General features: G+C 50.0%; 1 protein-coding gene across 1 annotated transcript in view; it reads right to left on the bottom strand.

Annotated features, from left to right (window-relative positions):
* Window positions 1–1,661: 1,661 nt before the first annotated feature.
* The window catches only part of IARS2 (isoleucyl-tRNA synthetase 2, mitochondrial), a 69,247-nt gene continuing 43,367 nt past the window's right edge, over window positions 1,662–27,541 (bottom strand). The window contains exons 13-23 of the mRNA XM_066595088.1: window positions 20,006–20,108; window positions 19,584–19,680; window positions 16,472–16,580; window positions 14,311–14,413; window positions 11,570–11,695; window positions 9,142–9,273; window positions 7,775–7,881; window positions 7,550–7,695; window positions 6,818–7,008; window positions 4,706–4,850; window positions 1,662–4,621 (exon numbers count right to left, since the gene is read on the bottom strand). Of these exons, the coding sequence (XP_066451185.1) occupies window positions 4,470–4,621; window positions 4,706–4,850; window positions 6,818–7,008; window positions 7,550–7,695; window positions 7,775–7,881; window positions 9,142–9,273; window positions 11,570–11,695; window positions 14,311–14,413; window positions 16,472–16,580; window positions 19,584–19,680; window positions 20,006–20,108 (1,411 nt within the window). The 3' untranslated portion in view covers window positions 1,662–4,469. The remainder of the gene's footprint in view (window positions 4,622–4,705; window positions 4,851–6,817; window positions 7,009–7,549; window positions 7,696–7,774; window positions 7,882–9,141; window positions 9,274–11,569; window positions 11,696–14,310; window positions 14,414–16,471; window positions 16,581–19,583; window positions 19,681–20,005; window positions 20,109–27,541) is intronic.

Below are 27,541 nucleotides of genomic sequence, written 5' to 3'. Positions count from 1 at the left end.
GTCTTCTGCACTGTGGATGCGTGCGGGCGTGCCGTGTACATGCACAGTACTCTTTTTTTGTTTTTTTAACGCCTGCTTTCCCGCAGATCCACGGTTCGTCTGCAGTGTCGGCTGCGGCGAGTATCTAACGGCTTCTATTGACATCAAATGGAGCAGTCAGTGCGGGATCCACCCAAGAATGGAGCATGCTGTGATTTGTGTTCCATACCAAAAGGCCCGCAAATCAAATCTGCACGCTTTAATTAATTTGCGGACACCCATGCATCCCTATGGGCAGCTTCATTTGTGGATTTCCTGCGCTGATTCCGCAAATCCAACCCGCCTGTGGGCATGAGGCCGTAGACGGCAGTTTTTAATGGATTTGTTTGTCTGAAATGTCGCGCCCAACTGTATTAAACAGATCCGATTGTCGCACACAAACAAGCTTCCAGTCTGTCCGGTTACGGTTATGGATAAGAATAGTTGCGGCTCGGCCTCTTTTCACAAAAAACAAGACAGAATAGAAGCAAATAAACTAAATTATTCCTTCTTGTAATCAGAGGGGATTTTACTGCATCCATATTTTTTCTGCTCTTAGGACAGAAGACAAAACTCAGATGTGAACCCAGCTGTATGTTGGCCAAACGCAGCTGCTCAGCTGGTGGGTATTTGGGGGTCCCCCAATTTCAGCTGTGCCCTACTTTTGCTCCTGGAGATAAGCAGCTGTCAGAGAGCAGTGTTCTCCGCTCTACATGACTGCTTGCTGACTGCTCGGGCGAGTTAATGGGAACGGTGGCCATCTTTATGCTGATCTCACACATTGCACCACAATTCTGCACCAGGACTGAAGTACCACATTTCACTCCCTGCGGATTTACAACGCTGCAGCACCGTCTGTTTGTCATGGAAATGCTGTGGATTTCCTTAACTGCAATTATTTCATGGATGCAGATTTGTAAAAAATGTCCACAATATTTGTGTATACACCTAAAGGACTGCCCAAGAAAAGCATATTTTTCACCCCCTGCCCCCCCCCCCCCCCCTCACCCGATTGCCTGTCCCACTCTGGAGGTCTCCTCTGTCAGTTACAAGGGACCATCTTTTTTTTTTTAGATTTCCCTTGCTTTCTCACCCTCTATGCTGTGTCATCAATCCCATGATGCATCAGCACATCACAGGACAAGCTAGAGCCAATACCATCTCTGTCTGCTGGGAGGACAGTGCAATTGTCATTACCTTTGATATTCTCCTAAATAAGTGACAGACCTGAAGTGTACAGCCAGGAGCATGAACCATCATGTCCTCCATTATAACTGTGTGACAGAAGCCTCTAATCCTCAGCAGTAACTGTGATAGGAGTTCCTGGCCCCCCATGTGAAGAGTCTGTGTTATACAGTCCATGCAGTTTCATCATACAGTAATTTCTGGTGACTCCTGGAGAGAACAGAGAGACAAGTAATTCCCAGGTTGTCAAAATAAGATCCCATGAAATGAGCGAGCTACAGAATGAATTTTATTTATTTTTTTTAACTTGTTCTGCTTTAAACTTTCTGGTTCTTGTTTCCCAGGGGAAGGAAGGGGGTTGGTGGGGGTGATAACAGTGGGTGTCCAGCAGCCCTGTGCAAATCTAATACCGACACAAGTATCTCAGTTCTCAAAACACAAAAAACATTACATTGCACTTAATTAAAAAAAGCTTTATTTAAATCTTATTTGGAGCTGCAAACATAGATAATTCTGTCCTTCACAATATATACAAGGTGTCCCGCCGCAGGCACTTCATCGTCATCTGTACAGACGGGCAGCTTCTGCTTCTCTGGTCTCACAGCGCTGTGGTTTGCTCTGAATGAAGGCAACGCCTCCGACCGCCCAAAGCATCGCAGCGAGGCTGAAGACCTGACGGATCATGTGACTTCACAGCGCTGACCCTGTTTGTGCATCACATCCACACCAGTCATAAACCAGCAGCGTTGTCATTATGTCTAACCATGTGTTTCCCCACAATCCACCATGATCAATAGAGGGGACACCATTATTAGGGAAAATCTACCGCCAGTGCATTCTGGGTACATCCAGCTCCTCCCCCGTATCCAAGGAGAAACTTGTCACCATAACAAGGACATCAACCAGAGTTCTATATGTAACTGCAGCCACTAAACAGACCCCCAAAGTGAAAAATGGGGCTGAAAGGACAGCACTTCCTGGTTCTGTGCAGTCACATGATCCCTCAGCCTATCCGAGAAGGATCATGTGATGTAGTCTATGGTGAAGGAGTGGTGGAGTGCAGGTCACATGCTCATGTTAAAGTTGCTTATTGGCCAAGACGGAAGGATAGGAAGTTCTTCCTTCTCAGCCCCATTTTTCATTTGTGGGGGCTGTGATCAGGAGTCTGACGGTGCTGGGGGGTGGGGGACACACACAGAGGTTGTTCGTAGTCAACAGTTCTGTTTAAAGGCAAAACCTGTCATCAAACATGGGTTTCCCTCTAATGAGGTTCCATGTTGGTCAGAAATCCTAATAAAAGGGACAGCAGATCAGCAAGTTGTCACCTGAGTGCACTATAGAGTGGAATGGTGCTTTGTCCTTAAGGAGAGCACCTAGACGGTGAGTGAGGAGACTCAAAAGGTCATTCATGCTCCTCTGGGTAATATGCAAATAAGGGAGATGGAACACAACCTCCACAGCGCCACCTAATGGAAGCCAACATTCCTTCAAATCAAAGTCAGACTCTTTATACAAGCCTTGTTACAATGACCGGGAATTAAAAGCACAGGCAGACTCCATGTACAGACAGCTGTTTCATGGTATTTGCCCTTCATCAGTGTACAGTAGGCGTCTGGCTTTGCTAGTGAGAGGCCTAGGATGGTGTGTGGGGGGGGTCAATAACATTATCTTTTCTCCTTAAGGAAAGCACCTAGACTGAGTGAGGAGACTCAAATGGCCATGCACGCTCCTCTGGGTAATATGCAAATAAGGGTGCAATTATGGTGCTCACAGAAGCAGAACAGACAATCCATTGTTAGGGTATATCCACTGATGGCGCCTCTAACAAAGGGGAGCACCTAATATGATCCTCGGGGCGAAAGAAGGATGGGATCACTATGCAGCATGAAGCACAGCATGTGCCCTCCTCAAAAAAACACTTTGGAGTGATTTTCTCCATATATTTATGTTCTATTAAAGCAACCCTCCAGTTTCGGGTCACAATTCTCTCCGGGGGCAATATTACCTGCAGTTGTTCTTCACTGACGCCCCTCCGACCCGCCTCTTCCAGGTCCTACTCTTAGTCATCCAAGATGGCTGACGTAGTCTTCAGCCTACCTAATCCACCACTGTGTATTGGTAGCATTAAACTACCACTGCTCTATGATTGGCTCATGCTGCTCCTGTGATTACAACTGGCCAATCAGAGTAGTGCACAGTGGGCATTAGGTAGTTAGTAAATTGCTGTAGCCATCTTGGACAGCTGAAAACAGGACCCGGAACTGGCAGATCCGAGGGGCGGCAGAGAATATACGCCTGTCCTGGGGCAGAATTATCTCAAAACCAGAGGGTTTCTTTAAGGAAATGATTTGTCTAAATCCAGCCATCTTATATCTGCCTTCACAGATGTTTATTACCCCCACTAGGGGGTCTACTCACCTGAACTCCGAGTATCAGCACTTCCAATGATGCCACGAGTTCAGATCAGCGGACCCCCAGTTGCGTCTGTGTGAAAGCAGCCTGATGCTGAATGTCCCTCCCCACGTCTGACTTTCTTTAGCCTTGTTAAGTAGAGCCGGCTCTGCTCCCGCTCTCCTCCGCTCCATGTCAGGCAGCGGTGTGATCTGCCCCGAGCATCTAAGGGGATATTCACACCATATTTGCACCCAGTGCCAGATACACGTTTTTATTACTCATCCCTTGCTCCTTCACAACTAACTGGAAAGAGTCAGCATTTGCCGTAGATTGTTGCCAAGCAGCCGGTAAAGCACGGCTGACTACACATTGCACTTGGCTGAGAGTTCGCTGCTGATCACCACACATTGCGCCTGATCCGTAATTGCGGCGTGCGATTTATTCCTTAAGGACAATATTACACAAAGCATTTTCCCTCTGCTGAGCACGGGTGGAGCTCCGCTGGTTGCGGCCGGCATCAGGATTCCTCAGGTCTATCTCAATGAGGGGTCCAGGTACGGGCTGTAATCAGCAGAAGCTGCCTGTGTGTAATAGCAGCCTAAACTCTATAACCCATTAGGAACATGAGTTAATATTGCGTGTCTAATGATTTCTATAAGGGATCTCCGATTGGCCTGGGACTGCCCGCTGCGGGGGCATCACCACCAATAAACGCTGCAGACAAAGTCCAACAAACCCGAGTAGTGCGGAGCTGCCGCCGTATACGAGAGCCGTTCTGTACATAATCAGCACATACTCAGTATGTGCATCCGCATTCTGCTACCCAACAGGTAGAGGAGAGCCGAGGCACCTGGACACCGGTAGCATTTCGGCTACTGACTCCACTTCCCAGCAATGACTTCCAGGCAGCGGGGGCAGGGGGCGAGGGCCGATTCGGCGGTGTACTTCCTGCAGCGCGGGCAGCGTTCTTTGGTAGTTTTCTGAACTATGACTTTGTACGACTCCTCCTCACAGATATCACCACCTGGAAAAGAACAGGTTAAACCAATATAATCTGCATCCGAATGATGAACGTACCGGAGAGGTTATGGCGGCGGAGCGCTCCTACCTTCCAGGTTGATGAGGAATGACCCTTTAAGGACTGTGGCGTCTGCAGGAAGGTCCATCGGCATAGAGCTCAGCAGACTGGTCTGAGAAGCCATCAGCAGTTCATTCAGCTGCGATGTGCTGGACGTCTCCTCGGCCTGCAGAGTCTGGGATGGGGTAACAAGGGGTTAAAGCGTTGGCCACTTTATAGGAACCCAATATTAAATCTATCAATGTGGCAAGAAAAGACAACACCAACGTGTCTTCTGCATAAAATCTACTTTTGTTTCAAGTCACACGTCTGCCACGCTGCTCTCATCCACTGCAGTGCGTCACATGGAGGAGCTGCTGACCAAGGCTCGTCCATAGGTGGCGCTGCAGAGTTATTGTTCCATCTTCCTATTTGCATATTTCCCATTGGAGCATGCATGGCCTTATAAGTCTCCTCACTCACCCTATAGGTGCTCTCCTTAAGCAGAAGCAATACTTTTCTTGACCCCCGTCTATAGGCTTCTCTCTAGCCAAGCCAGAAAATTACTGCACACTGATGGGGGCCAAAGACTGGAGTCAGCGGTCTGTGTATGGATTCTGGCTTTGACAATTCCCAGTCATTATTAGGAATTAGGAGTCAAAGCCAGAATACCATCGAGTGGTGAGCAAGAAAGAAGTGGCTTTCAGAATGCGTCTGCGTGCAGACTTGGTGTTACACGAACCGACCATTTGTAATCTGATGGATTATTTGGAATGACAGCAGTGTTTTTAAGGAGTCGGCTTTTCTTCTCTGTTGCTGCTATATTACTTGCCGTTGTGCCTCTCTGCTACTCCTCAAATCTGATGGTTTTGGGTCCCATTTGTGCCAACCAAGATGGCTGCAGTAATTGTCTACCTAATGCACACTGATTGGTCAGCCCTGCCCATGTGATCAGAGTACGTATAGAGCAGTGGTAGTCACACCATCAATGCACTGTAGGGTTTAGGTCGTCTGAAGATTGCATTGACCTTCTTGGAAGGCCGAGAACAAGATCCGGAACAGGCAGATCGGAGGACAACTGCAGGTAATAGAGATGAGCGAGCATACTCAATAAGGCAAACTACTTGAGCGAGTAGTGCCTTATACGAGTACCTGTCTCTAAAGATTCGGCTGCCAGCGCGGGTGACAGGTGAGTTGCGGTGGTGAGAGATCTCCCCTCCATTTCTCACCGCTCTCCCCCGCCGGCACCCGAATCTTTAGAGACGAGCGGGCAGGTACTCGTATAAGGCACTACTCGCTCAAGTAGTTTGCCTTATTGAGTATGCTCGCTCATCTCTAGTAATAAACCTTCCCCCATTTTAGAATAGAATTTTGTCCCGAAGCCCAATGATCACTGGGATCACTTTTTTTTTCCCTCTCAGCCAGGTACAATCCCAACCGGTCTAATCCCGATTTCCACGATGGTCGGGGAGGGTCTACCAGTCACCGCAGACACCAGATTGTATATACATCCTGTTGAAATGGCCAAAAAGCAAAGAGGAAAAAATGTCGAAATGGCAGGAGCTCAATGTCACAAATGCAGTACTCCGGTGACACCACAGCACCCAGCATGCCCTGACAATCATAGGCTGCCGATGTACGCTGGGAGTTGTTGCATCGCTGTACTTGGAGCCCCACAGCTTGCTGCAGTACTCCGGTGACACCACAACACCCAGCATGCCCTGACAATCATAGGCTGCCGATGTACACTGGGAGTTGTTGCATCGCTGTACTTGGAGCCCCACAGCTTGCTGCAGTACTCTGGTGACACCACAACACCCAGCATGCCCTGACAATCATAGGCTGCCGATGTACGCTGGGAGTTGTTGCATCGCTGTACTTGGAGCCCCGCAGCTTGCTGCCGTACACTGGTGACACCACAACACCCAGCATGCACTGACCATCAGAGGCCGCCGATGTACGCTGGGAGTTGTTGCATCGCTGTACTTGGAGCCCCACAGCTTGCTGCAGTACTATGATGACACCACAACACCCAGCATGCCCTGACCATCAGAGGCCGCCGATGTACGCTGGGAGTTGTTGCATCGCTGTACTTGGAGCCCCGCAGCTTGCTGCAGTACTATGATGAAACTCTGAACACAGCAGATGCAGTTGGATTCTCACCTCCAAGATCTCGAACAGCAGGCCAGGCTCGATGACGACGCTGAGTTCGTACTCCGCCGTGTTCTTGCCCGGTATGGCACCCAGGAAGAGGTCCCTCATGGAGCAGGTGGCCTCCACGGCTTCCACCAGACCCGGCTTCTTCCACACCGAATTTGGTACAAACCACCCAGTTCGGAAAACGCTGTCGCCCTCTAAGCAGATAGAAAATCAATGTAATAGTTCTCTGGGAATGCGACATAATATGATGACAATCGGGAACAGGATTCTTCTGCTGGTCTGGAATGAATGAGAAAACAGAAGGACTGGAAAGGTTCTGCAGCTGATGGTTCGACGTGACCATCCGGCCCCGAGCACCAGAGGCCGGAGATTCTGGATAGGTCACCAGCAGAAGATCGACAGGGACCCGCCGCTCAGGATCCCCATCCATCAGCTGATCGTCTGGCCCACTATCAGTGCAGCGGTCCGGATGCGGTCATCAGTGGTCAGAGCACTGGTGCTCCCACTTCCTGCCCTGGCCACTGATGACTACATCCGTCCCGCAGCACTGACAGCGGGCCAGATGATGGATGGGAGTTCCTGAGCAGGGGGAGGGGGGCGGTGGTGGTGGTAGGGGGTGCGGAGGTCCCTGTGGATCCAGAGGATAGGTCATCAGTTGAAAATCCCCGGAACACCCCTTTAATAGTCTTAACAGTCCAGAATACCCCCATTCCCTTTAAATATTCTGTTCTCTACCTTTTTTATATGGCAGGTACTGGAACACTTCCTCTGCCAAGTGTGGAAGAATTGGTGCGAATGAGCGAACCACAATGTCCAAAGCCTCGGCCAGCGCCGTCTGACAAGAGCGACGCTTGGGGTCTCGCTCCTCTTCACAGTAAAGCCTGCAAGCAGCACATGTTAGGGGTTAACAGCGCCATCTAGTGTCAAGTAGCAGGAAGACAAACGGACGGCCAGTCTTACCGATCTTTGATTATACTGAAGTAGAAGCTGGACAGGTCTCTGGTGACGAGGGCTTCCAGCAGGCGAATCACCTTCCCAAACTCATAGTTCTTGTAGGCCTCGGTGACCTGGAGAAACGAATCGCAAAGCTCAGACTGCAAAACTGATCAAGTACCAACAGCGGCAGCGGCGGGGTCATGAAAGTCAAGGAATAAAACCTTATTTAACCAGAAACCCAACACTGGTGGTTTTTAAGGGCGGGGGGGGGGTCACACGGGGCGGATTTTGGTGTGAAATGTCAAAGTTTTTGATCAGTCGAGGTCCAGGTGCTGAAACCTTCTGGGGCCGCAGCGATCCTCAGAAGAGGGCTGTGGGGCGACTCCAGCGCAAGTAAGAACGAAGCATCCAGGTTGCTGCAGATCAAGGTGGTTCCTTCTGGTTCCAGCCAGATCTCGCATGTACATAGTAAGATGCAGGTATGGAAGCTTCCGGAACCAAATTTGTACCTTAGCGGTGCTTATCACTACTATATGCGGGTTTAGATCCCCGTTAGGATTGGTCCGTAATACGTTTCTAAGCTATATTCTAAAAAAAAACAAAAAACCAGAGACCCGCGGAGCCCGGCCGTCACACGATGCTGTACTGTCGTCTCCCGGCTGCTGAATTGTCAGAACCTCCATAAATTCTCTTAAGTGTATTATTTCAATAATACACTATCCACAGGAACAGGGATAAATATCTGATGTTTGAGGGTCTGCCTACTGGGACCCCCACAGATCACAACAGCAGGGGGCCCAAGCATCCCCTTAAAACATGCAGTGGTGGTCAGGCAGGTGCACTATCAATCCATTCATTTCAATAGGACTGTTGGAAGAAACCGGGTACAAGTGCGGACCTCTGCTTCCAATGGAAGTGGCTCGCGCGCCACGAGGTCCCGCACCCCGCACGCAGCGCGCCACGAGGTCCCGCACCTCGCACGCAGCGCGCCACGAGGTCCCGCACCTCGCACGCAGCGCGCCACGAGGTCATACACGACACAAACACAGCACCACGCGGGCATAGACTCACACACAGCGCCACGCGGGCATAGACACACACACAGCGCCACGCGGGCATAGACACACACACAGCGCCACGCGGGCATAGACACACACATAGCGCCACGCGGGCATAGACACACACACAGCGCCACGCGGGCATAGACACACACACAGCGCCACGCGGGCATAGACTCACACAGCGCCACGCGGGCATAGACTCACACAGCGCCACGCGGGCATAGACTCACACAGCGCCACGCGGGCATAGACTCACACAGCGCCACGCGGGCATAGACTCACACAGCGCCACGCGGGCATAGACTCACATACAATAAGCTCTCTGCTTACCTTGCTGCCATAGTCGTGAAGCAGGTGGAGCATATACTGGTCTATTACATACATCTTGGATCCAGGGATGGCGTCCGTCTTGGGGTTGAATCCAGACAGGTTACCCAGCATGAATCGCACGGTGTTCCGCAACTATTGGATGACAAAGAGTCAGGTTAGGAAATGATCTACCATGGCTGTCATATATACGGTAAGGCTGCCTCTGTCCACGGGCATTTTCGCATTGCTTTCCCCGCGGCGATAATCCCCCGTCCACGAACGGAGAATCATAGTGATTCTCTGCTCGCGGGCGGCAAATCGCAGCATGCTGCGAATTGCCACGATTCTCCGCCATGAGCTTATCTGTCAGATAGGCTCACCACGGAGATCCGTCAGCTGGCTCCTGCTCCCCGGCAGCGGCTTTCGCAGGATATTGCAACGTCTGTGGACAGGCAGCCTTACTGAGATCTGAGCTAATAGAGAGGGGGGTCCTCTACTCGGGCGCCTCATTTCTTGGACAGTGGAGGGTGGTTATAAAGAGCGTCTCTCTCTCTCTGGAGGACTCAACCGGTCTTGCATTACTCACACAACCCAGTGATGTGATTGGACACTGTAAGGCCGACTGCACATGGCCGAGACGGGCTCCGTCGCGAAATTCCGTGGCGGAGCCCGTCACGGCGCCCCCTAGGAGACCCCATACTTACCTGCGGATCCGGCGCCCTCGCTCCCGTATGATGCTTCCCCGCCCACCTCCGCCGCGTCATGTGACGTGGCGGTGGTGGGCGGGGAAGCGTTTTCAAGCTATCTTCCGCTGTGCTACAGCCGCCGGGGAATTCCGCACCGTGAATTCACCTGTCCTCACCCGCAGCATGCTCTATTTGCTTCGGGTGTACGCGCGGACGGCTTCCATTGCAGTCAATGGAAGCCGTCTGTTCACGCTATTCTCCACTGTAGCACAGCGTGGGGAAGGAGGCCTAATGCTTTGTTTTCCCTGTGGGGAAGCTGCAAAAGTAATAAACACTTGGGCCTCTTTTACACGATTATCAGGCATACGGCTTGATTGAGCGTTTTTCATGATAATTGAGCAGTGTAACTGCATGCAGGGAAAGAGCGATCAGCAATAAATGGGATCTTTCATGCAGACCGTACAGTCATCGGGCGTCTGGTGTTGCATCGTTCCGTTTTAACAAGTAGTCTTTTATCTATAAACGACTGTCTGTTTACTGTGAATGGAGGCAGGCGGACCGGAACCATCTCTGGCCGCTCCACCTCCATTCACTGAGCGCTGATCCTCCTATGTAGAAGCATCACTGGGCATTTTAGCGCCCAACAGTCATCTGGTGTAAAAAGGTCTTTCCTTGCCAGGGACACTTTGTAATAAGCCTATTGCTAAGGCACACTTCTTGATGGTGGTCATTTTTTCAGCAATGGGTGTAAGGGGAGAGGTCATTGCTTAAATAATATCCCTAAGGGTCCTTACAGTCGGGAACATAAAATGGTTGTACAGGGTTAGAAAAACATGGCTACTTTTTTTCCCCAAACACAGCACCACCCTTCTCCAAAGGGTTGTGTGTGGTATTGCAGCTCCACTTTGCTGAAGTGAATGGGAGCTGAGCTACAATACCAGACACAACCCACAGTGTTTGGAAGAAAGCAGCCATGTTTTTCTAACCCTGCGCCACCCCTTTAAACGCCCGACAGTCCTCCCAGCAATCATTGCTGCTGAGCTTTCACACAGGAGTAATGATTGATTACCAAGTAGAAGTGGAGCATGCTGCAGATCCTCCCTTCACTATGAACAGGCAGTCGTGTATAGATGAACTGCCTGTTTACATGGGCCCAATACTGGCAGGTTATTAGAAGCGAAGGCCGTGGTTACGCTGAACGATTATTGCTCACTTTGTACGGTTCCGTGATTAGCGGATTGATAATTGTTCAGGTGGCAGAATTGTTTCTGTTGAGGAAAATCCACAGCAAATTTGTACCAAAATCCACTTCAAAATCTGCACCATTTGTTGTAGATTTTGGTACGGATCTGCAACAGATTTAAACAGTTCAATTTAAATGAAGTTGAAGAAGTGAAATCTGCAGCAAATTCAAAAAAATTCCAATGGTGCAGATTTTGATGTGGATTTGCTGTGGATTTTTTCCACTGAGGAAGATCCACAGCAAATCCACCAAGTCTGAACCGACTCTTAAACAGAAGCCTGGTGGCATTTGCCAAACTCTATGTGCTGTGTGATTGGCTATAAGGGCCGGACTGAACCAAGACGGAAACTGGATGCTGCTGCAATTCAAGCAGCTGTGCCATGAAGATAGCCTATCACCCACCCACAGGATAAGTATCTGATTGGTGAGCCCAGGCGGCCTGCATGTCCCTATAGGAATGTAGCGGTGGTCACAAGTGCTTCTGACCACGCCGCTCTTGCCGGACATAGTGGAGTGTTACCTTGTTGATGTCCTCCCGTGCCGAGTTCAGGACTGTCGGACCGATCATTACTTCTGTGAAGACGTTGGATTCAGCTACCCACCAGCGCAGGACATCCGCGCCGTACGCCGGCTCCTTGACTTTGTCCTAAAGAACATAAGGTTACAAGAGCGGTCAGACTGTATGTCAGCAGGCGCAGGACAATCCCTCTAATCCGGCATCCTGCAGTCCAGCTTTGTTAGAACTAAAACAATGAAGAATCTCAGGAGACAGCAATAGGGAGAAACGATAATGAGACCTCTGCGGTACAAGCGGTAAGAAGCAGATTTTATGTCTCCACCTCACAAGCCCAGGAAGTCAGGAAATCCAAACACTTCATAAAACGTACAGAATTCTGCTGGTTTATTTGCTTCTTACCGTTCTTTCCGGTTCAGACAAGTTAGAGGCAGATCCCCTCTAAAACCTCCTACTGTTGAGCACTTCTGCTAATATGCCGGACTACTGGAAGCCTTCATCCTGATGATCCGGGATCGGAACAACTCATCAAACATTAATGACTTATTCTAAAGCAGGCAATCAAGCTGTAAGGTTCTACCCGGCGAAGGTCAAGTACAAATGTTCAATCAGCCCGGGGAAATAGGACGGAAATCAGCGGCCAAACGAGCAAAGAGGTTCTTGGGCTGATCGGCTATGTGAGCATAAAATGTGCGTCTTCCCGTATAAACAGAGGATGTGCTGCCATCATATTAAGGATTGCTCATCTCCAGACTAATGATCAGCCGCATGAAGATGGCAGTAATGAGAGCCCAACAACATGCCATATTGTTCAAGGGCAGTTACTTTAGAAAAACCACATTAAAGGGGCGATTCCCGTAAAATCAAGTTGTTTTCTAACCACGATACGGAATAAATATCTGTTTGATGGGGTCCGACTGCTGGGACCCCCACCGATCACAGAAACAAAGGTCTCGTGTCCCCCTGTGAGACGGGCAGCATGCATCCTCAGCCATTGCTCTATTCACTTCAACTGCCAGAGATAGCCGATTGTTTGTATCCGTCTGTCTCCAGCAATCCCACTGAAACCAATGGAGTGCTGGGCGAGTATGCACACTGCCGCCAGTCACACGGGGACATCTCTGTGGCAATCAATGGGGGTCTCAGTGGTCAGACCCCCCACTGATCAGGTATCATCTGGTGGTAATGAAACAGCTTGAATTTATGAAAATAAGAACCAAGAAAATGTATCTGTACGGCCACCTAGGGGCCACAAGCCGGGGGCCTCATAAGAAGCCAAGGAACATTAGTATGGCGCCGCCTGCCTCATAATACCCACCATGGTTAATGACAACCCTTGTGGTCAAGCAGAAACCTTAAAGGGGTTGTCCCGCGCCGAAACGGGGTTTTTTTTTCCCAACCCCCCCCCCCCCCCCCCGTTCGCCATGAGACAACCCCGATGCAGGGGTTAAAAAAACACCGGAGAGCGCTTACCTGAATCCCCGCGCTCCGGTGACTTCTTACTTACCTGATGAAGATGGCCGCGGGGATCTTCTCACTCGGTGGACCGCAGAGCTTCTGTGCGGTCCATTGCCGATTCCAGCCTCCTGATTGGCTGGAATCGGCACGTGACGGGGCGGAGCTACACGGAGCTGGCATCCAGCACGAGCAGCCCCATTGAAAAAAGAAGAAGACCAGGACTGCGCAAGCGCGGCTAATTTGGCCATTAGACGGCGAAAATTAGTCGGCTCCATGGAAACGAGGACGCCAGCAACGGAGCAGGTAAGTGAATAACTTCTGTATGGCTCATAATTAATGCACAATGTACATTACAAAGTGCATTAATATGGCCATACAGAAGTGTATAGACCCACTTGCTGCCGCGGGACAACCCCTTTAAAACCAGCGGACGTTAAACAGTTGTGAGAGCCATCATGCAGCCACGCTCGGGCACAAGATCGCCGTGTCACTGGCAACACTGAGTCTAATGATTGCCAATGGGGCTGCACGGTGGTGCTTATTGTGGTACTTACTGTACTTATGTAATGTGGGTCGGGAGGGGTACAGTTTCTCCTAAGGAGAGCACCTAGCAGACGTGTAGAGACTTAGAACGCTCCTCTGGGACGTTTATGCAAATGAAGATCAATGTCTCTACGGCGCCACCTATTGGAATGCAGCATTCTGCAAGTCAGTGTCAGCCTTGTAACAATGACTGGGAATGTGAGCCAAAGTTAGAGCCTTCTCCAGAAGGAGCCGATAACCGGGTGCAGACAGAGCGTTTTGGGGTTTTCGTCCCTCATCAGTAGGTTTGCTCGCTGGCTGGGATGAAGGCCTATGACGTGGGATGGAAGGGGTAACGGTGCTACTTAAGGAGGAGAGCATCTAGAAGGTGTGAGGAGACGTATAAGGCCATCCATGCTCCTCTGCAAAATGTATGTAAAATAGGAGAATGGAATAACACCTCCACAGCGCCCCCTTCCAAAGTGACCGAGCACAACATCTACAGAAAATCCAAAACGGTTACACTTTTGATAGTCGCACACAAGTTTGCCATCCTAGATTGAAATACAAGTCACGTGCAACAGCCACTTACCTGCAACCGATCGGCTTTTTGCCAGTGTCTTTTTTAAACAGCCCCACGCAGCTCTGAAACCGCTACGAGGCCCCAAATCACAGACTAGTCGCACAAATATTTGTCACATGACTTTTCTGAAACTCGATGTTGTGTTACCAAAATCCCTGCGTAGCCCCAATGAGAAGAGCGTTACCTTTCCCCCATTAATAACCACATCGGGGTCCACCACGTTCCCAGCGGATTTGGACATCTTCTCTCCCTTCTCAGATAAGGTAAAGCCGTGGACGACCACGTTTCTGAAAGAGATGGAGACGGGTGAGGAGGGCAAAGCACTGACCGATATTAGTCTACTGCCAACCAGGGCAAAATCTGATCCTTTCCACATCGGATTCTTTGGTAGCGTGCTTTTGGCGTCTGCGGTTCGCACCGCCGTAATAGGCTTTCCTGTTGCATCACAGGAGCGAGAAAACAGAATGCCAGATGGGTCCCGAGATGGACATGAATGGAGTCCGTCGGACCGCCGTCCGGCATTCTGGCATGGCCGTGGATGGATTGGGTCGGCACACTGCTCTATTCTGCCCGCCATACTGTGCTGGGAATGCCTGGCGACATTGTATGAATATGTTGTACAGCCGCCCGCAGTAATCTAGCAGTAGTAAAGTGCTCGCCTTTTACAACACGTAGCGCAATAAACGATGTTACAGTCACGTCCTTATCTGTTCCTGGCATTTCCAGGTGATCAACTTTTATGGGCGAACCAATTTTGAATCTTCTCGTTTGGCGTAATCAGCACAATTATGGCGCCCCTATATAAACAAACCTTCGACCGCGATCCGAAGAGTGAAGGTCGGGTGACAAGAATAGAGATTAGTAATATGTGAAGACCTGATAGTTGCTTGGTGAGGCTGAAATTAAATGTTTATGAACAGGACGGAAGAGCCAAATCAGGGAGCTTATAAGGTCATTGCGTTTGCAGCGTACTCGGATAATCCTCCCAAACGCGCCACCCTATGGGCGTGCAGATGTGTCGCCCGTAGGCTCCCATGTTTAAAGACATTTGTTATTTTCTGCAGGGGGTCTCTGAATAGAACGGCACCGCAGACCCTCCATACACTGGAAGAATATAGACCAGTCTGATGGATGCCAGATAGACACTCTATGGTTACCTATGACGTACGTGCCAGCAGCTTTCCCACAGTGTGACTTCAGCTTAAGGCCTGCATCACTTACACCGTTCTAGAAGCTTCCATCATGGCGGTTATCCGTTTAGATGCTGTATTTAAAGCTGATCGTGCATCTAAGCAGCCAGCAGAGGGGGGTGTCCCGGCGGAGCCTCATCGCTCCCCATAGCACAACTGCAGGGTACTGATGTGCAGTGCAGGGGGGCTGCTTAAAGGGCAACACTGAAAAATACCATATGCTGCAGTACTGAAGTATTGCTGTGTGTAGTACAAGTGGTCACAAGTTAAAGCGGTTGTCCAGTCGTAAACTATGAATACCTCATTCTCAGGATAGGCCATTAATAGTAGAGCGGTGAGGATCGGTCGCCCAGGACCCCCCCATTTAGCTGTTAGCCATGCAGCTGCTCTCACATGTGTTACAGGCGATGGGTGCAATAACCAGTCCGGCCACCATAATGGGAATGAAACTGATCGGTGGCGGTCTCGGGTGACTGATCTGTGCCGATCTACTACTAGTGGCCTAACCTGAGAATAGGCTAGCGATAGTTTAGAGCTGGACGACCCTTTAGGCCTCATGTCCACAGGGAAAATCAGGCCCGCTGCGGGTCCCTCCTGCCCCGCGGACATGAGGCCTAAAAATCAGAATAAACTCACCTGCTCCGGACGATGCGGATCTTCCTTCCTTCGCAGCCGGATCTTCTTTCTTCGTCCAGGCGGATGTGCTCGGCACGCCGGCGGCGCGCCGGGCCGAAGAAAGAAGATCCGGCCGCGAAGAAGGGAAGAACCGCATCATCCAGAGCAGGTGAGTTTAATTCTGGTACGGGTCTCCCGCGGATCCGGACGAAAATGGAGCATGTCCATTTTTTTTCCCGCACGCGGATCCACGCCTGACGGGAAAAATTAAATTCGCAGGTATTTAACTACCTGCGGTTGTCCGATGCATCCCTATGGGGCGCGGATCCGCGTGCGGGAGAAACGCTGCGGATTTTAAGCCCGTGGACATGAGGCCCCAAAGTCCCTTATAGGGGCAGAAAAAAAAAAGAAAAGGTTTAAAACTCTAAAAAAATGTAAGAGATATTAGAAGTAAAACAACAACCCTAAAGCAGACGAGACGTAATGAAGATAAGGCATGTAAGCCGAGCTAAGCTCAGTAAAGGGATTTCCAGAACTTACCTGTAAGGAGCTTTATTCCTGCAGGCCACGCTGGTGAGCAGAGAGGACTGGAACCATCCGCCCAGCTGATCCTTCCCCTCCATGTACACGTCGGCGCGCTGCTGTGCGTCTGCGGAACACGGAAGGACAATGTGGGATCGTAAACAGCAGACGGGGACGACAGCCCGGCAGGATGTGCTACACATCAGGAGCTGCACCCCTCAGGGGTAACAGGCAGAAGTCTCCAGCATTACAGCTTTTCTTCATCAATTCCTTGGGGCTTTTTAAGATCTCCATTTGCTGTCAGTGAATGGGAACATTCCTGGTTTATGTACGTCAGCCCGGCTCGTGCCGTGGACACGCAGGGGAACAACTGGTTGTTGCAATACATGTACTGTAATCATCTAGGTCACCATGATCCGGGCAGACTCACTGAGGTTTACATTCACTGACAGCAAGCAGACATCTTGAAATCCATGAGGAATTGATAAAGAAACTATATCAGAAAATGGTTTAGCTTTTCATAGTCCTGTAGGCTCAGCGCACGTTGTGGTAATAGATGGCCAGAACGGACAATACGGCAAACAAAACACCGACTGAAACGGCTAATTAGTTCCAGATTGTTCCTTTTGCGTTCTTATTTTTCCCCCGGCCGTGAGGGTTGGTTTTTGCGTGGCGAGCTGTAGTTTTTATTGGTACCATTCTTTGAGTGCATGTAATGTATTATATAACTTTGTTCCCATTTTGGGGTACATGGGGCTTTTTTTGATCACTTGTGTTTATTTGGGAGGCCAAATATATATATAAAAAAAAGCATCTGTGAATCCGTTATATGCAGAGATCAACATTGATGACGGCATGTAAAGAGTTAACAGTGGGGCTCGGTGTTCTCACTGATCCCCACTGTTACAGTGGGAGGCCAGCAGTCACTCACAGCCGCCTCCTGTTGCTCAGCTTCTCAGCCCGCAGCATCCATAGGACGTGAGCTTACAACCTGGGGAGGGAATGAATTAAAGGGGTTTTTCCAGGAGTTCGTACTGATGACCTGTCCTCAGGGTAGGTCATCAATAGTGGATCGGCAGGGGACTGCCACTCAAGACCCCTTCCCAATCAGCCGATTCCCAGCACCGCTGTCAGCATGGACAGTGCAGGAAGCAGACAGCTCTGTCCGTATTGCATTGGCCCAGGTTGGTACTGCAGGTGCAGCTCCCATTGAATTCAATGCACTACCAACCCAGGCCGCTGCACTATAAACAGTGCAATCTGCTATCAACACTGTCTGTACTGACAGCGGTGCCAAGAGTCAGGTGATCGGCTGGGGTCCGTCACCTGTGGATCCTGAGCGGCAGACCCCTGCCGATCATTGACTGATGGCCTGTCCTGAGGACAACCCTATGAGGTTTGTTATCAGGAGTTAACCCTTTGCAATCCAATTTTGCAATTAGGGTTTCCTAGGAGGCTTTCTCTTTCTGCCATTTCACAACGGCGCCATCTGCTGGCTAGAGCCAGTACAGTGGATTGGAAAGGGTTAAATCTTGCTAGATATAACCGAACACCGATCTACAAGCACTTCTACCGGCGCTCATCGGCTTTTGTTTACATGGACTGAGAATCGCAGCTATAGGGACAAATGAAGTCTGCAGCGATCCGTGTGAATGTGCCCTGAAAGGACTTCTAGTGCTGCAGTTCCAGATGTACATACATGGCAGTTAGTAGGACGGGATTAAAGAGGAGATGATCTCATGCTTCATCTAAAGCCAGTGTGTGACTGATAGGCTCAGCAGTAACCTGTCAGCAGATATGGGCATCATAAAGCGCCAATTACCCGGTTAAAAATTAAGCAAACATCGTAAGGTCTGAGCTGCCAGCAGGAGGAGCAGTCGTCAGGGTCACCGGGACAAGAGCATCAGACGGGCGGTCCCATCTCAGCCCAACATGACCGTCATAGGAACACTGTCCTGTACAAGGTGACCAGGAGGATGGAAAGAGTTAAGGGAGTCTGGGCTACGCCGTGTCCATAACGGCCATAGAAGCCGATGGGAGATAAGCAAGCAGCGCCATAACTACAGAGCGCCACCGTACAGCTATAGCTTGTCAGGATATGATGGGGTTCAGTTTTGCAAGAACTGGACACCACGGTTTCGGCTCCTCACGCTGCGATCTGACTTCCAGCGCCGGTTTCCTTCTGGGTTTCCATCTTCTATGCAGGAAACTGCATCAGGATGGAAACCTGGAAGGATCTGGGATGGAACCAACGGGGTTATTATGCGAGGCTGCGATATCTTTGGTCTCCGTTTTACAAGGTTTCCACCCTTCAGTCTTTTTATCTCAGTCCTCCAATCGCGATGCTTATATACAAACGGGACTCCATACAGGAGTGGTGAGCAGATAGAAAACAACCGGCAGTGGAGTCCGCAGGGCTACAGCAGCCAGTCCCATGAATATGACCCTCTGGGCCTGGGGAAACAAAGATGGTTGAATAGCTTCTCTGACTACATGATGCACAGTGTATTAGTACACAGCAGTAGTCTAAAGGCCCATTTACATGCAAAGATAATCATTCAAAAGATTGTTTTGCATAAACTGTCGATGGACACTAATGTCCATTAGCAGCTTATCACCTTTATTTGCATGTAAACGGGCCTCCTGGACCTGTATGCAGAGAACAGCAGGTGGTCTGTTCTCTGCATTCAGCTCCTTTAATCTGCCACTGGCTTTCTGCTGAATACAATGTCATCAGCAGTTCCTGTGGAGAACACAGCACCATGGACAGCAAACACAGCATGCAGACTGTGTTATCTTTTCTCTGGCTGAACGATGGATTTTATGCTCACCAAAAAATCATCAAGCCAACGAGTGAAAGATGGGAGCAATTACCTACAATGATTATCGGTCAAACGATGGCTTTTGAGCAATAATCATTGCGTGTAAATAGGCCTTAAGACATTACATGCTGTTTTGATTAACTACTGCTGCCTATGTTAGCAGTCCAGCCAGATCAGCATGTGGGGGTCTCAGACTACTGATGTATATTATGTACAGTGTGCATCGCGAAGCCAGAGAAGCGGTTTGGCCATCTTTGTTTCTCCGGAGGGTCACTTTAAGTCTTGCAGTTTCTGCAGGGAGCTCCTACCTTCTAGTACATGGACCCACGATGTTCCACTGTCAAACCAGATGTCCAGCACATCTCGCCCCGGCTCAAACTCATGCGCACTGGCGCTGCTGCCGGCCTAGCAAACACAGGAAGCAATGAAGAGGTTACAGACATGCACACTGCATTATTGGGAGGGGCTTTACTAGAAGGGGTATTCCAAGAAGCAGCACACTGTGTGATGTATACAGACGGGACCCCGGGGGACTGCGCTGCTAACAATGATGAAAGTATATTGGGGCAAGCAATTTCATGTAGATCATTCATTACCTAATACAATCTGCTCCAGCCTCTGTGAAGGCCATTTAGACGAGCGGCGATCTTGTGGAGCGCTGCTCTGAAGGGTCTTAGACTGCAGCTCATTCCCATCCACTAGAACGGCGTGTCAGATTATCTGTACATACCTGCTTAAGCACAGACTCCGGAAGCAGCTCTTCTATAGGATACGTCCACCAAATGTCGCTGCCGTGCTGCTCGACCAGCCTAACGATGTGGCCAGCAGTGTCCCTGCGAGAGAGGAAGAGGACAACAACTGAGTCGGACCCCAAACGCACACAGCTGTTCTCTACACTACATACTATAGGGGGACCCCAACGCACACAGCAGTTATCTACACTACATACTGCAGGGGGACACCAATGTCCACAGCAGTTCTATACACTACATACTGCAGGGGGACCCCAACGTCCACAGCGGATCTATACACTACATACTGTAGGGGGACCCCAACGCACACAGCAGTTCTATACACTACATACTGTAGGGGGGACCTCAACGCACACAGCAGTTCTCTACACTACATACTGCAGGGGGCCCCAACGCACACAGCAGTTCTATACACTACATACTGTAGGGGGCCCCAACGTCCACAGCAGTTCTATACACTACATACTGTAGGGGGCCCCAACGTCCACAGCAGTTCTCTACACTACATACTATAGGGGGACCCCAACGTCCACAGCAAACTATACACTACATACTGCAGGGGGACCCCAAACGTCCACAGCAGTTCTATACACTACATACTATAGGGGGACCCCAACGTCCACAGCAGTTCTATACACTACATACTGTAGGGGGACCCCAACGTCCACAGCGGATCTATACACTACATACTGTAGGGGGACCCCAACGCACACAGCAGTTCTCTACACTACATACTGCAGGGGGACCCCAACGTCCACAGCAGTTCTATACACTACATACTATAGGGGGACCCCAACGCACACAGCAGTTCTATACACTACATACTGTAGGGGGACCCCAACGTCCACAGCGGATCTATACACTACATACTGTAGGGGGACCCCAACGCACACAGCAGTTCTATACACTACATACTGTAGGGGGACCCCAATGTCCACAGCAGTTCTCTACACTACATACTGCAGGGGGACCCCAACGCACACAGCAGTTCTCTACACTACATACTGTAGGGGGACCCCAACGCACACAGCAGTTCTCTACACTACATACTGTAGGGGGACCCCAACGTCCACAGCGGATCTATACACTACATACTGTAGGGGGACCCCAACGCACACAGCAGTTCTATACACTACATACTGTAGGGGGACCCCAATGTCCACAGCAGTTCTCTACACTACATACTGTAGGGGGACCCCAACGCACACAGCAGTTCTCTACACTACATACTGTAGGGGGACCCCAACGCACACAGCAGTTCTCTACAGTACATTATATGGTGTATATTAAATAGTACCCTTTAAAAAAAAAAACAACTTGTCCCACAAAAAAGCTCTCATAAAGCTAAGTTGATGGAAAAATAAAAAGTTATGGCCCTTTAAAGGCGAGGACGAAATAACGAAAATCTTTGTCTTGAAGGGGTTAAATAGGGTGTCCCACAAAACGAACTTCTCTCTGTCCACAGCATAAATATCTGATCATTGGGGGGCTGGCCTCTGGGACCCTCACTGATCACGAGAAGAGTGCAAATCGGTGAATAAGGTGGCGGTTGCGAGCGCACTACTCTTCCGTTCATTAGTCCTCCGCTATCTCCGGCAGCCTAACACACGTGTGACCACACGCTCTATTCGTTCAGGTCCACTTGGGACTCCCCCTACCTGTGATCGGTGGGGTGTCAGAGGTTGGACCCCCATTGATCAGCTAAAGATAAGTTCTGGGACATGGTCTGTGATAACTAGTAATGGCCACCAGCAGTTATTACCTGTATAAGCAGTGCCCCCTCTTCCCCGTACCCCGACTACTCGCTGTGACCCTTCACCCACTCTTGGTGGCGCCGTCACCCGCAGGGTGGAGGACTGTTTGCTCTGTGATATCTGGAGGTTCTCTGCAGGGACAATGAGTGAATCACCAACACAAACTGACCTTGCAAGAAGGTGATGATTGTGAGCAGGTCTGATCCCTCTCATTGTGGACTGAAGACACTACTAGGCTACCAGCTTACGTCCCAGTTGTAAACTACTGATGGCCTACTCTTCATGACTAATCCTTAGGATAGATGGGCAGGGGTCCGCTGCCCGGGACCCCACTGATGAGCTGTCGGGCTGGTGTGCAGTGAGCCGATTTCAGCAGACAGCTCCGTCCTCATTGCAGTGACCTGACTTGGTATTGCAAGCTGAGTATCCATTGCAATGAATGGAAACTATGCCTGTAATGCCAAGTCTCACCACTGCAGTGGGAATGGAGCTGTCTGCACCAAAGATTGCGCCTGAGGTTCCCCTTAACGCCATGTAAAGGGACCAACAATCAGCTGAAGAATGAGCAAATGGTTGTCCATCAGCTGATCGCTCATGTTCAGCAAGCATAAGGTTGGCTTCACTCAGGTGTAGGTGAAAAAACGCACCACTGTACTTTTTTGCGCCGACCAGGACATATATGTGCGTGCGACACACCCGTCCCATGACTTAAGTAGCCCAATTAGTTCCAGGGGTGTTCTTTGTCACGCAAAATTGTGCGGCGTAATCTGCAATTACGCACTAAAATAGAGCGGGATGTCTGCGGGGGTGCAGTATCGTAGTAGCAGTCATTTATCCCCGCGAGTTGATGCTCGGCCAGCATAAAAAAAAATTAAATAAGCGCCAAATGATGTGCGTCAATCAGTATTCATCACATTGGAACCTCTAGCAGTGACAGACCCCCGTGATCCCGCAGCCCGGCCCCCCTTGTGTAAAGACATGCTGGCAGAGGGGTGCAGCATCCACAGGTACCCCAAAACATGCCAGTCTTCAAACCGGTCCTTAGGCTAAATCTACACTTTGTGTTTTTTGGCGCGTTTCGGCCAGTTTCTGAACCACAGCCAAAAAAAGCATAAAAAGTACGAAGTCTTAGACGCCTGCAGGACGTCGGCCGTTGTGGCACAAAAATACACAAAAACACTCCAAGGGGCTTATTTATCTATAACGGCGTGAGCTGCGCCAGATTTATACTAGTTCCCAGCAGGTGTAAACTACGGCACATCTATGGAAGAGCGGAATGGCGCTTGTAAATGTGGTGAATATTTAGAAATCGCAAAAAAACAAAACAAAAAAAAACAAAAACACGAGGACAGTAGACGCACCAAAAATGTTCAAAGTGCACCAAATTTTAACAACGTTTACGTAAGAGGCGCACGCAGACAATGGAGGCGACAAAAGGAGCTGAGATGCGCCAAAATTCACAAAGATGCGACAAAATAGGGATTTGTTTGACATCGCTCAAAAATGTACCTCAGAGTGCGGCGCGCTGTGCGATTCCTACAGCGGCGGCATTCGCAGCCGTATGACGGACGTTATCCCACTGAAACAAAAGCACTTGAGGAGTTCCTAAAACCAAGAGCAATGCCAGCGCCAAAATGACGAGAAATGCGCCATAGAGTGCTTAGTTGTGTCAAAAACCACACAGATGCGCCAAAGTGACCTAGCGTTACTGACCGCTCAAAATTTACCTCAGAAGCTGAAAGATTGGGCAAATTTGTGCTATTTAGACTAATCTGCGCTTATTTTTAGCGCCCGTTTTCTAACATTTAGCTTCATAAATGTTTCGGAATCGTCTGACACGCGGAGGCCGCACCCACGGAAGAAATAAATTGGCAGAGCCAGTCGTAATTTTTCATTCTTTGTGGTGCAAATCAATTGTAAATAAATATGTCGTTAAAATAGTACGCCGTTATTCCGGCGCAAATTAGACCACAAACCTGTCAGAAAAGGCTCCATAAATAAACCCCAAGCTTCACACTGGCAGTAAAACGTGCGATGTGAGGAGCGTGTGAAAGCGCAGAATCATGAAACCCCAGCATGCCCCATCTTTCTGCGTTTTGTTCCTCATCGCCCACGTCTCCCCATGGCGACGGCTTTTTATCACATTGTTTACCAAATTTGCGATTTTCGCGCGATGTGTTTAACATTGGAAAGTCCCATTGTCTTTCTCATGAGAAAAGTCGCAAGCCGCTCCGACGTTCAAGACTTGCGTTAACAACGATGATATTTCCTTGCCGCAATATCGCGAGCGCCCGCGTGAAGCCGCCCTTAGGGTTTGTACACACGGCGAGTTTAACGGAAAAGTTCCGTCTGAGTTTGCGACTAACAGACCTCCGACCATTAAGTGCTTCCGACATTCACAGGTGCCAGTTTGGTTTTTTTGCCGGCCCAATGGTCTGCGCATCATAATATATCGCAGTTTGTCCGGTTTGGGAACATTTTGATGCACTAAAATCACACAATAAATGGAAAAACACGTAACGGCGCGCGTGCTCCGTTTTTAACGCAGAACCATGGATTTCAGCAGGCATTTTAAATGAAAGCAAACGGCGATCATATTTTCTTTTTTTAATTCGTGTGAAAAACGGATCACACTCGGACGGAACTCGCAGGTTAGAAACGCAACAAAAGTGGAGGTAAAACGCATATATCACGCCTGCGGCGGAATCAGTCAGCTTTTCACTGACCAGTACTTCACTCACCCGCGTGAATGAGGCCTCCGGCTGCCTACAGACAGGCGAGCCAGACATCGCGCTTGGGAACGTGCCATTTACCCGCGGATGTGAGGCGCTTTTCGCACCGGTGAAGGTTCAATCCTCTTGCGTGAGTTTCACGTGTGATAGACGATCGAAAGGAGGAGCATTAAAGCTCCCACTGAGGTCAAGGGTCGACGCGTTCCGAAGAACAGAGTTAGAACACGCCATGAAACCATTGCTGACGTGTGACTACGTACAACAGAACGGGGTTCATATTTGTGCGTCCCGCGGCGCACAGATCTCATGCGAGTTTCGCAGCCGTGTGAGCGCGGCCTCGGGCTCCTCATACATGGCGGTAAATAATCTAGGGGTGAGGGATGGCGAGGTCGCTCGTTTGGCTCGTTTCTACAGGCAGATTAATCGTTTGCACCGTCATCCGCTTCTCGTTCCTTCATTCCCTGCGCCGGTGATTGTGAGCGGCCGCTGTTCACGAGCGACGGCGTGCGAACGATTACTTTTATGGCTGCATAGAATGAATGCGAAGTTAAAGAATTGTCGTTGAATCGCCGGCCGCGTTTACATGGAATGAATTATCGTTCAAATCCGCAAAGATTGTTTGGACGCTCATTGTTTTGTGTAAAAGGCTTCTTAGTTTCTAAACCCGTTAATACAAGATGGCGGCTTATAGAGTGAAATAACACACCCCCCTTGTTGTGTATAACCCAGGAGACTGCGCGGCTCTACCGCCACCGGAGTTGTGTGCGCACGCGCCGCTTCCTGTGCGGCCTCCAGTACACTCCTGGGCCTCATGTATAGGTGCTCGACAACCGTCTCCATGCCTCCCGTAGCAACCAATCAGACTCCAGCTTCCATCTTCTCACTGCCGCTTTTAAAATGAAAGCAGGAATGTGATTGGCTGCCGCCCCCCCGCTGGAGGCCTGTGAGGACAGGGATGACTGACCCGAGTGCCTCAGTATAACATCCTGTCATAAAGTTACCTCATAAATACGCCCTTTGTCCTTCAGGCCGAGGAGGAAGGAGAGGTCACAGGTCACCAGCAGGGGCTCCTCCATATTGAGCTCCTCACAGAGATGCCCAGGAGCCATGATGACCCCACTAGCATCTGGTCTCTAATGGCTCCTGGCAGATCCCTCCAGCCATCGCTGGTACTGCGATCCTCACGCCGGCCTGACAGACACGGGGCGATCAGAGCGTCTTGTCACTCCAAGAAACACTCGCTAGATGGGCCTTATTAACCATTAACGGGCCGGTGCTGACCCTGATCGGCGCGGCGCCCCCCGGGGGTCCCGTCATTCCTCCAACAAGTTCTGCACTTTGAAGAAGGTTTGCAGACTTGTAATCATTAACGGCTGTAATCCATAAGCGTACACGGCCGTGCGGACATGTTCTCCTTGTTTCCCATCACAGCCGCAGACATTCTAGAACATTCTGACCCTCTTCCCATCCAGCGGCGGCTCCTCTCACATTGAACTTGGCGGACATCTGACCGTTGTATAACCGCGCAGGCGGCACATTTAGGGCAGATTCAGTCTCGGTCCGTGAAATGTGCACGTTATTACGGACCAAAACTGCGCAGATTCCCTGCGCACTGCGGTTTTCAAGAGCACAAAAAAAACCAAAACACACAAGGCGGCCGCACTGATTTAATGCATAAAGACGAAGTGGAAACACGTGCTGCATCCGTATTCGCCGCGCAGTCACACCCTCCCATAGACTTCCCGGGGCTAGCTCAGTCCCCAATACGGACCAAAATAAGACGTACGGCGTTCTTTTCTCACATGCAAGAAAAATGTGTGTCTGAACAGCCCAAAGCGCGAGGAAATCCCACGAGATTAATGCGCTGCGAGACGGACAAATCTCACACGAATCTGAACGCCATGCTTCTGAACAGGGTCATATATCGGGGTGATTTTTTTCCCACATCGCATTGCGGGGAAATAAATGGCAGCCCATCCCATCCGTGGTCGCTCCCTCTGACCGCCTCGCCCCTTGTTTACAATGGGGCTGGAAACACATGACATGGCGTGCGACTGCGATGCGATGCGATGCAAGGATTGCCATTGAAAATAATTGGAAACACTTGGCGATCCCCCGGCGTGGCAGAAAGCCGCACTGCAGGATCGCTACTTCTTAGAGGTGATGGGAGGCACGAGCGCGAAATCACATATGTGATACCGGATCCTCTGAGGGTCGGGGGAGGGGTGTCTGAAATCAATTAAGGGGCCTCGTGTGGCGCAGAATGTAAGCTCTCGCCTACAACCTGAAGGTTGCAAGTTCAATCCCCGTGTGATTCAGGTAGCCGGCTCGAGGTTGACTCAGCCTTCCATCCTTCCGAGGTCGGTAAAATGAGAACCCAGCTTGGTGGGGGGTAATTAGTAATAATTACCTGAAAGCGCTGCGGAATAAAGTTGGCGCTATACAAATACCATGATTTAATTTTTTAATTTCAATTTAAAATCCTTGAAAAAAAAAACCAAACAAACAAACAAAAAAAAACGCACCCCGGATTCCTTGCGCCGGCGATCACGGTACAGATGCCTTATGCACATTAGAGATGACCCTACACTGCATGTTCTTCCAATGACATAAGCTGTTACCGAGCCGGCGCTGTGTACTCAGACTATTAGAGGCAACAGGACAGATCTGCTATCGGCAGCTTGTTGATGGTTTCCACGTCCCAAGAGGCGTTTCAGTACATTATTCATGAGCTACACTCAGGGCTGGGAGGTTCGCAGCCGGCAGATACCAAGTATTATTCTGCATTCCCAAAACTAATAAATCAGTATATAGAAACCAAAACATTGTAAGGAACCAGAAGCTGCTTGTAGAGCGCGGCTGTAGAGGAGGAGATGCCGCGGCGTTCTGAGCCTCGTACATCACTAATAGAGCCGGCGCTTGTAGATTGCTGCTGTAGAGGAGGAGATGCCGCGGCGTTCTAAGCCTCATACATCACTAATAGAGCCGGCGCTTGTAGAGCGCAGCTGTAGAAGGGGAGATGCCGCGG

The sequence above is a fragment of the Eleutherodactylus coqui genome, chromosome 3 (genome assembly GCF_035609145.1).
Source record: "Eleutherodactylus coqui strain aEleCoq1 chromosome 3, aEleCoq1.hap1, whole genome shotgun sequence".
Taxonomy (NCBI): domain Eukaryota; kingdom Metazoa; phylum Chordata; class Amphibia; order Anura; family Eleutherodactylidae; genus Eleutherodactylus; species Eleutherodactylus coqui.
This window is presented reverse-complemented; position numbering and strand designations above follow the sequence as displayed.